This window comes from Centroberyx gerrardi, chromosome 10, assembly GCF_048128805.1.
Source record: "Centroberyx gerrardi isolate f3 chromosome 10, fCenGer3.hap1.cur.20231027, whole genome shotgun sequence".
NCBI classification, from domain to species: domain Eukaryota; kingdom Metazoa; phylum Chordata; class Actinopteri; order Beryciformes; family Berycidae; genus Centroberyx; species Centroberyx gerrardi.
The window spans coordinates 20,853,262-20,864,999 of NC_136006.1; the positions used below are offsets into that span (position 1 = coordinate 20,853,262).

At 43.5% G+C, this 11,738-nt stretch overlaps 1 protein-coding gene across 3 annotated transcripts in view; it reads right to left on the reverse strand.

The window, feature by feature from the left end:
• Positions 1-11,738, reverse strand: part of nalcn (sodium leak channel, non-selective) — a 65,866-nt gene that overhangs the window by 27,277 nt on the left and 26,851 nt on the right. For all 3 annotated transcript variants that reach the window (XM_071923546.2, XM_071923547.2, XM_071923545.2), the window contains 4 exons: positions 9,800-9,967; positions 5,841-6,032; positions 3,984-4,121; positions 3,251-3,325 (listed from right to left, as the gene is read on the reverse strand). In XM_071923546.2, coding sequence (XP_071779647.1) covers positions 3,251-3,325; positions 3,984-4,121; positions 5,841-6,032; positions 9,800-9,967 — 573 coding nt within the window. The remainder of the gene's footprint in view (positions 1-3,250; positions 3,326-3,983; positions 4,122-5,840; positions 6,033-9,799; positions 9,968-11,738) is intronic.

The window sequence follows — 11,738 nt, forward strand, 5'->3', positions numbered from 1 at the left end:
CAAACTTTGGCTGACTGCATACAATTGTTAATGTACCCAGGGAGAGGAAGCTAGCCAGCCAGATCAGGAGAGTCATGGACTGTATGGATAGACTAGTATACGATAGAGGAGAATCACTCCTTCCTCTTGCTTCTCGCACTGCACTGATGTCAAAGCAGTAAATTGGTGGTTCTCACTATGTGTTGTTGGCAAGTACACTCTACACTAGTCAGGTGTCAGATGTTAGGGCACATGACGTAACCAGGGCACAGTGGGTATCAAATAGAGTATGACATTCACTACCCAGCAAACAGAGACAATAATTTGGTGAACAGTTCACTAGAATGCGTAATTGTGCAGTACAGGTGGGCCTTATCTGTCAAAGCTCGACTACACGTGAATTTTCATTTCAATATGACACATACATACACACACACACACACACACACACACACACACACACACACGCTTAAAGTCTTTCATGGATGGAAGCAAAATACAATGATTTCTCAGGGGAGTTGACATGTTTGACTGGTTTTGCTGCTGATATTTCTGACACACATGGAGCATGACGGGGAAGTGGAATGTTAGGGCATGATACGCCGTCGCCAACGACTTTCAAAGACTTATCATTTCCCCCACAGCGGCTCCAATATCAAAGCCCAATATGACAGCAACCACACCTGTCATTTGCTCACTTTGACACTTGAGACAACGGAGGCGGTGAACTATGCCACCAGCAGTCTTGCTCTCTCCCCTAGTCTCTGTGTTGGCAACTTGTGTGTGCATGGGCAGAGATCCACCCTGCATTTGACTCCAAACAGTACACAGAGGCTCTTTTGGATCCAAACTCATAATACCTTGAGACAGAATTCTATGATTTGCATGAACACACTTTTTGAATAGATTATTCACCTTCAATTTGTTGTTCCATTATTTCCAATTAATTTGAACAGAGCAATTGTCTGTGGGCTCGACAGACTGTGAAAAGGAAAGGATTAAAAATGTCCCGGGGAAGATAACACACGCATGGCCTCTGTGTGTCAAACTCTCACTAAAACAAATGATTGATATCCGTTTGGTACCCATTATACTGGCAGTTCCCCCGAAACAGCACAGTGCTGGAGCTGAAGACGGCATAAATCAGGTAGAATTATTTTCTCTAAAAGGCAATTTCTTATTTTTTATTGGGTGTGCCATTAAGTCACATTAATTACAAATATTACCAATCCAATCCAGCCATATATCAAATAGGGGAGAAAAAAAAAAAAAAGAGTGTGCATTATCCCTCCCAGTCTATATTTCTTGTAGCAAGGTTAGCCGTGGTATTGGGCTGTTGCCAAATGTTTGTAGAATCCCTCTCTTCTGGGAGGGTGATCACCATCTATGGTCTATTTATAGTCAACCTCCGCATCTGTGATTGAAGTGCCTGTAAAATAGGCAATTTTACAGTCGCTGCGCCTAATCACTCAGCTGTGGGTGGGAAATAACCTGTCCAGGCAAGCTGAGACCTGCCAGCTACGTGTGCATGGAGCATTTAAGCAAGCATGTGTGCCAGTGATTGTGTGTGTGTATGTGTGTGTGTGTGTGTGTGTGTGTGTGCGTCTATGGTCTTATGAATTCATGTTCTGGCATTGTATGGTTACAGATATCCAAAGAGATAGACTGGGAGCTCCAATTTTAGGCCTGTCTATTTCTGTAACTACATTCAAAAAGCAATTTCCCTAGAAATTTGTCCGCTACAGCACTTCATTTGCATTTGATGAAGGAGATAGCTTATTAAAGTTCACCCGTCGTGCAGTGACTATTACCATGGTCTTTTGTGTGTGTGTGTGTGTGTGTGTGTGTGTGTGTGTGCCTGCACTTTGCTTTTTCACGCAGCAGGTTTTTGCTTTTTTAACGTTAATTGCCTGATGACTCATCCTTCCAGAGAAGAGCCCCACAAAGGTGAGAATAAAGAAATCACTCAAAAATAAAGAGTCCTGCCCACATGTGGGCGTCTGCTTCGACCCTGTCACTCTCCTGGAGAGCCACGGGGAGGGAAGGGTTCTGTGTTGAAATCAAAGGCAGTGCCAAGTAACAAACAGAAATGGGTGATAAAAAAAAAAGCGATTCAGATTATGATGCTATGGGAGAGAAAATGTCATCTCTAAATTTTTATAAAGGCGCATGTCTACTTTCACAGTCCCCTCTTTAGCTTGTTTTTATACTGACTGGTATAAAAAATGGGTCAGTCGTATTTACTAAAAGACGCGCCATCTACTACCGCGCCCAAAAACTTTATGAGCACAGCTGCCAGTTTAGCGCCTGATAAGAACACTTACGCAAATCAAGTCAGACGCAATATTCCGATTAGAAGACCCAAGATGCAATATAAGCACTGAGTGCGCATGTGCACCCAGTGAAACATGCATGACAAGCTGTTTTAACATCGCACAGGTGAGAGAGCAGACTCATATCACCATTGTAACTGAGCCAGAGGCCAGGAGAGTTTTGTCAATGCTGGCGTGGCCCGACTCCTCTTGGTCCGAGGTTCCAATTCGTTTTTTATTTCGTCAAGCAGTGATAAATTATTATTATTGCTGTTATTATTATTACAAATATGACTTGACAATCTAATTTCTTTCTAATCTCATCCTCTGACATTTGAAAGACAGTAATGGAAATGGAACACCCTCTCTCTTATTTATCGTCCTCCCCGCCTGTTGTGCCTTTCAACAAAGCAGCCATGGCTTTCTCAGGGCGCTGAATTGGTTTAATAAATCGAAGGGGGTAAATCATTTCAATAATCTCCTCCTCCATTTTGGCACCCTACCATCGCCACTCCTCAAAATACATTTTAATTGGGTCAAATGCGCCGATCGTCTTCCCCCTTTCCACACATAAAATGCTTGTGTGCACAGGTTAGTAGAGCAGAATCTGCACTTTTTACACACACAACTGCATTAACGCCACTGCAAATGGCTGGCAGGGTTGTTTACCAACACTAGTCACTGGAGCTTGAATCGCGCCGTCTGTCTCAAAAGGTCAGATGTCACAAAATCAAAGGTCAGTGTGCCAATACACATGGTGAGAGGAGATTGTGTCGCACACACTGCTGCCCATGGAATCGATGTAACATCACATGGTCAACAGAGCTGCTTTCTGGCTTTCGATACACAACCTCAGTCAAATAAAAGAAATAAAGTGAAATAAAATGAACTGCTGATATCCCCAGAAAATTGCTGCCCATATGAAGTATGACATAATAATTTACACATGAGCTTTTTACCTGTTTGAGCTTCTTCAAGTCTTCATCCAACTCCAGATTGTCCAGGATAACAGCCACAAAAAGACTGAGCAGAATCTGGAATGCACCAAGAGGAAAATTATAAGAGCATATGGCATGAAGACACTAAGTTCTTCTCTCACGTCATCGCCAGCATAATAGCATCTAAAAATGTGAAACTTTTTTTTTTTTTTAAGAGTATGAAGCCTGCTTTGTAATCATATTTGTTGTTTGTTCTGTCCTGGGAGACATCCTGTCTGTCTGGGGTGAAGTGTGAGTCATCCAGACTTTCTGTGCTGTTTGATGGCCTCCCATATCAGAAGGCCAAACACTGAAATGTCAGCACTCCTCACTCCTGCAACTCTGATTAACTGTGATTAGATGAACCACTTGAGAGCACATTGGAAGGGCTGTGGCACTAATTTGATTCATTATGTAAACCGTCCCTGTATCCCTTTGTCACTTATGTTTGCAGGATTCCACAATAATAGAATATGAGTTTGAATAGAATGCTGTTGCAAATACAACCATAACTGTCAATGTGCATCACCCTTGTCTTAAGAGTGACTCATTCAAATGCGGATACAGTTATGAGAGTAAGAATGACAGCATAGCCAGAACTGCCAATGTACTCCAATTCCATTTAACTCAGCTAAATGACTGAAAACACAAATTCAATGGTCTCTTGAACACAGCTGAAACTGCATTTCCATACATCTACATTTGAGTTCCTCACCAGGGTAGCAAACAGATGGTAGAGGATGAAGTAGATGGCGACTACCGGAGCCCACATATGACCTACAGCCACCAGGGTCTGGTCCATGACATCCACCCAGCCCTCCTGGGTTAGGATCTGGAACATGGACATGAATGCCTACAGGGAGGAAAGCAGGGGATAAGAGAGGGTGAGAGAGGGAAAAGGCAAGACAGGGCAATCTAGTATGCGAGCAGAGGAGGTGGAGAGAGGGAGAGAGACAGACAGAGAGAGGGAGAGAAATGTATATACAGAGAGAGACAAAGAGAGAGATCTGACATTTGAAACACACCTTTTCCGGAACAGCAAATATCACACACCTGATGCACATATCCCCCCCTGACCATCTCTCTCTATCTTGTGGCCGTGTTCTGAGTGTTTGTCAGATTTTGAAACAGAAGCCAGAGAGAAGGAGAGTAGGAGATGAGGGGTTTTTTTTGTTCGTTTTTTTTTTCTTCTGTTCTGCTGCCCGCTCATCTCCTCCTCTCGGTAGAGGTCAGTTGAAGGTGTGGGGAACGGCCAGCTGAGACACACTGGCCCCCGGGAGTCACGGCGTCTCCTTCTTCTTCCCATCTCGCCTTCAGACAGCACGACCCTCCCTCCCTCCCCCCCACCACCACCCCCCACCCGCACCCGCTCCCTCCCGGACCCAGTCACTGCAGATAAAGATAAACCCAGCAACAGGTCTGCCCGCGGGGGAGACGGCCAAACATCATTAACTGTGATTTGTGCGTGCGTCTGAGTGCGTACGTGTGGGTGTGTAAAGTGCAAGCGATAGAGCAACAAGAGAGAGAGAGAGAGAGAGAGAGAGAGAGAGAGAGAGAGAGGATGAGTAACATAGCATGCGAGTGGCATCTGTTTACGAGCGTCCCTTCATGTCCCACCGTGCCGAGGATCAGAGAAACGACGGAAGAGAAAAAAATAAATAAATAAAAAAAACGGAGGATGGAAAGATGTGGCTAATGAGAGAGAAAGAAGCTCATGAGCACTTAGAAATCAAAGGAGGTGGTGGAGGGCGCCACATCTGTCGACGCATTAAGCACGCCATCACTGGCATCTGCGGGCCTCCCATAGCTTGTCTGAGGGGGGATTTTTCTTCCTAGACTGCTCGTATAAATTTCAGAGTTTATTTTTTGTCTGATATGTAGTGGATAAGCCTGCCGATAACATTTCTATTTCATCTTTCATTGAGAGCAAATCAATTAAGCTGATTTTTAGAGTGCATTCATACCAAGCATGTTTGGAGTGTTTATTCTTTTAGTTCGGTTCGTTTGAACTTGGGTGGAACCAAATACCTGCACCGACATCGCCAGAATGCAAGTCTTGGTCCTTTTTCAATCAAACCACGATGCAGGTCATCGGGAGTGAGAATGTAATCCAAACAACCCCAAAATGCAAGGTTTTATGGGTATAAGGTGATGGATGTTGACATCTTAGAACCAGCAATTACTCACACATAGAAAGCCTGGTATAACAGCATGAACCGAGGGGAAACCACAGTCTGGACTCATGCTCATAGCTGTTTCTTCATGTGTTCTTAACTGGTAAGAACACCAGAGAAGGTAAATTGCAGCAAAGAGCTCCATCCATGGAATTGTCCATGTAACTCAGGAGGACTCTTGTTTACAAGCCCTGTTTTGCTTCTAATTGGGCCGTGTGAACCTAAATGAACCAAATGCAAGAATGCAACAAAGGGAACTTTTCCACTATGGTGCGGACAAAAGAAAACAAACTGTAGGTGTGGTCGCACTCTTAGAAACTTCCATTTCCGTATATATGCTTTTAAAAGTAAACACGGTGTCCTCCCATACTGCGAGGGGCGGAGTGAGTGGTCTTTACCCTGGGGAAGGTGGTGAAGCGGTCCAGCTCCTCCACAAAGCAGAACATCTGCAGGCTGATGGCTGACATGACGATGAGCAGGCTGGCTGTGAACACCACCAGGCTGCCCAGCTTCTTCCCTGGACCAAATATCTTGTAGACAAAGTCCTCCAGAGCCGGCGAGATCTTAATCAGACGCACCACACGCAGCACCTGAAGGGGAGAAGCAGGGTGGAGGGTTAATGAGCTGACAAGTGAAAGCTACTCAGAAAAGGAAATCCATGCACACCTCTAGGGTTGCTATACAGTGTGTGCCCATTGTATGCACAGCTCATATCAAACACAGTGATCTGGACTCCGGTATTTGTATAAATTGACATCATCGGGCACACACAGCACAGGAAGAGAGTGATGCCGGTAGATAATTCAAAATAGAAATCGGACATATGAAAGCAAACATAGGAGCCCATTGATTACATATTGATTTGGAAAGAGAGGGCATTGATCTTTACCCCACAGTAATAGCGCACTGACACCTTGCTCATTGAACTCAGTCCCCAAATTGCTTGTGGTGACAACATCCCCCAAAAGGCAATGCATCTTGGTCAGGTTTTGATCAGGGAGCCAGAGAGTGGCTATTGATCTAGCAATCCACACTCTGATGCCTCTGGCCTAAGATTTTTCTTTAGACTCCCGCTGGAAGCCAAATGAATGGTTATCTCCAATTCCCCAGACATACAGCAAAATATAGGAGACAAACATAGCATAGCGCTCCAAAGGAGAACCTGCAGTAAACAAATCCAGTAATAACACACACAGCATGATGACAGATGGGGAGGGAAGCCGCCATCATCTACTTCTGACACACCATGATGACTACTATCCATTTCACAGCAGATGCAACTTATGTGGCTGAGGGCGAACAGTGAGGGCCGAGTTCACAGAGGATAAAAGGCAGCAAAACTATATTTCTTCCCTTATCTTTCTTTTTGTCCACAGCCTGAAGGCAGAGCAGTGTGGGAGCCTGCGGCAGCACTGAGGGAGTGCCAGGTGCTGGTTACCAACTAGCATGACAGAAGAAATCACAAAGGTTCAGATGCTGGTCATGCGGTGTAAAATACTCAGGAGTCCTCTTTCCACATCCCAGAAGCAAGCTGACTGACAGGGCACCTGGTCTGGGCTCACATCACCCCCCCCCCCTCCCACAAATTAAACACCGCTCTGCCTTTCTGATTGAATTACAAACTTCTTCTTTTAGGTCTACAGTCGTATGTTAAATCATGCTGCCACTCAAGTCATTGTAATTCTGAAAACACAGGGAGGAAGTGATGAGGCGTGGTCCATTGGCTGATTAAAAATCACTCTGCCTAGAGTGTGTGTGTGTGTGTGTGTGCGCGTGTGTGTGTGTGTGTGCGTGTGTGTGTGTGTGTGTGTGTGTGCAAGTAGGGCTCTACAGCATGTGACATTTTGTCCGGACTGGATGACAATCAGTAATGCTGACCTTTAGCAGTGAAACACCCCTTGGTTGGATATAAATAAATAAAAATCAGAAACAATTCCCAGTCCCTTCTCCTGTGGCCAGGGCATGCTCCTGGTTCCTCTTACAGCCAATACAAGAAGCACTTTCCAAACTCAAACTGTCAGTGTGTGTTGCTCAGCTAATAAATAAAAGCTCTTTGCATCCATAAATAGAGCAGGAATCCAAATCTCTGCTGTCGGCAGCACTGAATATTGAAATGAAATATTATGACCCATGAAGCAGTGGTGTCTTGTAGCATTATCAACCACCAAAAGAGCTGGTACGTGCAGACTTGACTCGACCATGGCCTTAAAATGACCTATATTGAAACAACTCCATTTACTAAACCCAGTATGAACAAATGTTGCATTCAAACGAATGAATGAGACAAGTAATAAAAAGAACAGGGGGAATTAACGGATAGTAAGAAGGGCTGTTCACAGGTCAGCGGTGTTTAGAGACCGGCAGAACGGCTTTGCTTTCCCTGATGAATTATCATATCAGAGAAATAATAAATGTTTGTAGTGTTGCCAGACCATTTGCCCACTCTGACTATAAAAGACGGCTTCTATTAAACAGCAAGTAGCTTACATTAGTTGACTGTCGTTTCCAATAATGAATGAAATTTGGTGTTTCATATTAAGTGCTGAAATTCTTTCATATAATTCCCAAGACTGATTGATGCAACAGCAGCCGTATTCCCAACACCGCCGCCCAGAGGGAGCATGAGACCAACTTTGTGCTTTGTGAACAGCCTCAGTATGACCACACAATATTGTATCAATGAAAAGTATGACCACTGTGCCTTAATGACAGGCAGTGATAAGCCTATTTACTTACGCATTTACACTATCTGCAATCATCCTATGGCAATCAGTTATAATGTTTTTGTATTGCTCATATTTATTCATTATAATAGTTTGTCTATTGCCTTATTGTTTGATTATTTTTTACTATCTTTATTGCTTCTTTTTATATTCTAGTTGTGTGCTTATATTCTATTTAATTTTCCCTGTAGCAATGACCTAATTTCCACACAGATATCAAGAGTTTCATCTTATCTCATATACGCTGTTCTTGATCTGTCCATGTTGCATGTGATAGGCTATTTGTTACAAACCCCGCCTCTTTTATGTGAACATGCTCATACCTGGATTGGAAAATCCTGGGTTGACAGAGTGAGTTGATAACCAATTATCAAGGATCGTCGTTATGTTTTGTAAAGCCAGATATCATAAAGACACCCTGACTATGTTAAACCTGATTCGTGAGACCTGATCCTGTCTGGCTTGTCTCAATAGTTGCCATCCACACGCTGGCATGCATGCACACACACATACACGCAAGCAAATGCATAGATGCAAACACGGGCACAAATACAAACAAAAAAACACACATAACCCGAAACCGAAGCCCTAAAGTAGCCCCTTACAGAAGTGAGGACCGGGAAACTGTCCTCACTTTGGAGGATCCAAGAACACAGACACACAAAAACAACACACAGGCAAACACACTTGTATGCACACAAACACACACACACCACTCCTGAGGCAAAAGGCATCATACATTATTGCCTCCTCTTAGAGAATGATTAGGACTCAAGAAGAGAAGGTACAGCCATCTCGCTGCTCTCTGCCTCCCTCTGAAAAGACTCTCATAAAGAACAGTGAAGGAGAGTCGAGGACAGCGCACTCAGCCATGGATTTATGCTAAGTATCATGGAAGTACGGCCCGCACGGTGAGATTCTTCTCACTGAATACATCAAGTGGAAATGGCCCCCGACAAATCGTGTTATGACTGAAAAATGCTACAGTTTTACTCAAAAATCAATTGTGATTTCAACTTAATCTCGGTTAGGCGTCCGCTGCGGCAGTACATTTAAGGCAAGGAGATTGAATAAAGGAAAGATTTACCATAGAAGAGTGATATGATTGATTTGTACTCATTAATGCATGGTCACAGGAGTCGGCACGGAGAAATGTCACTAAATGATTCACAGCATCTGCTCTTCACTGAGAATTATTTGAAGTGTCGATGATTCAACTCGATATTCATAATATAAAACTTAAGCTTCTGGAGGTATTTGTGGATGTGTGTGCATGCCTGCGTGTGTGTGTGTGTGTGCAAGTGCCTGAAAGTGAGTGTGCGAGTGTGTGAGTGTGTGTGTGTGGGTATGACTTAAGTCACTTTCAGGGACACACACCAGACTTAAGACCAGTTGATTGGGGACGGCTTGTGCAATTGGGGACAAAAGCCGTGTCCCCAGTTGGTAAAAAGATGATTTTTGGGTCAGTGGTTAAGGTTAGGGTTAGGTTAAGGTTAGGGTAGGGGTTAGGTTTAGGCAAGTAGTGGTTATGGTTAGGGTTAGGGTAAGTCTCCAGGAAATGAATGTAAGTCTATGTAAATACCCCAAAAGTGACTTAAGTAAGACTGTGTGTGTGTGTGTGTGTGGGTCCATACCTGGAAGTAGGTGAACTGGGAGTGGTAGAGGTCGGGGTAGATGTGCAGGGTGGTGCCCACCACCAGCAGGGACTCAAACTTGTGCAGCGAGGAGCTGATGTAGCCGGTGAAGCCCAGACACCAGATCTTCAGGAGAGCTTCCAGGTCGAACAGCACAGTGAAGGCAACCTGGGAAACCGCAAAGACACCTCACAGTTCACAGTTCCTCACTGGTAAAAGAAAGCTATGTTCTAAAAACTCTATTCTATTCTATTCTATTCTACATATGTACAATTTTGAGGTACTGGCACTTTACTTGAGTATTTCCATTTTGTGAGACTTTATATACTTTTACTCCACTACATTTCAGAGGGAAATATTGTACTTTTTACTTCACTACATTTACAGCTGTAGTTACTAGTTACTTTGCAGAATAAGGTTTTACATGCAAAACATACAACAAGCTCATAAAATATGATGCATTGTTAGAGTTTAAACTAGCCAACAGTATTTTTCCATTATGGTATTGCTACTTTTCCTTAAGTAAAGGATTTGAGTACTTCACGATGTAAGCAGATCTATGTAGGTGGGTCTATAGAATATATGTATGTATGATGAAAAATGTTTGATCAACTCATGAAAAACAACTGGTTGTTTTTCAGGCCACTGCAAACAGATGTCATGGCCACAAGGCATGGTCCAGGAACACTGCCAGGTTAGAGGCAAGTTCTCCTGCAAGACCGCCTGGAGAGGCGAGCAAATCAAGTCAGGCATGATGTGGTGGCCACTTATCCACCCTACCCCACTTTTACATTTTACTATGGTCAGACAAGCAACAGGATAATGAGGATGACAGAGTATCCACCATAAATGTAGTGAGGGGCTAACGGCACAGCGCGCTCCTTTGATGCCGAAACAAAAGGAGTGGTCAGCAGGAAATACTGCAAGAGAATGAAATTGGCACTTCACCAATAAAACTCGTATTTCTCCATTTAACTCGCAAACCGATACATGCATTTTCTATTTTCCCTTCACAGCCTTCACACAGATTGGGACAAATCCGGCGATCGATGGCTGTATGATATGGATGGAGGGAGTGAGAGGAGGTAATATTGTGTGTGGTTTTTCCCTTCTCTTATCTCTTCCATTCAGCTGTGAGAGAGAGAGGTATGAAGGGGGAGGTGGGAGGGAGGTGGGGGGGGGTGGGGGGGACTCTTCTCCCTGTCTTTGTTCACGCTCTACCACCTGCATACTGATGGCATCGAAACAGCCTGCTATACACACACACACATACACGTGTCTGTGTGTGTGTGTGTGTGTGCATGTGTCTGTGCGTGCCCGTGTGCACACATATGCTCATGTGAAAATATTCGTTGAAATAGTAAAAAAAATAAAATAAAATAAACTTTAATCTGTCCATCAGTGTACACATACATTGTACAGGATTATGGCCCATGCCCATAATAAAAACAGGTGATCTACAGGTGATACCATTGGCAAATGCTCAAAACAGCACAGTATTTTTCAGGAAAAACACAGAATATATACAGCACAGTATAAATATGCAGAAGTATGCATTATAAACTCTGCACTGGTCAACATCACCAGTTGCATCACACTGTGTGAGTGCCGGGAAGTGTCATGCTGCATTTAAATGACACAGGATTAAATCCCTATTAGTATCCTAACATTCCCATTATGGACAATCTCTTTAGATTTCCATTGTAAAAATCCACCATGCCATAGGCTTCAGGTTTACTGACTTAACAGCATTTATAGCCATTTATCTTTTTACATAAGATCCAATCAAAAGCATGACCTCATATACCTTTAGGATGTTTTTCCTGAACTGACTCATAATTCAATTGTGTGTTTTCAACCTAAGATGCTGCGTAAAAAAATATGTACATTATAATCATAGAATGTAAATAAAATGATCAGTGGTTGGTGTGCTTGTGTC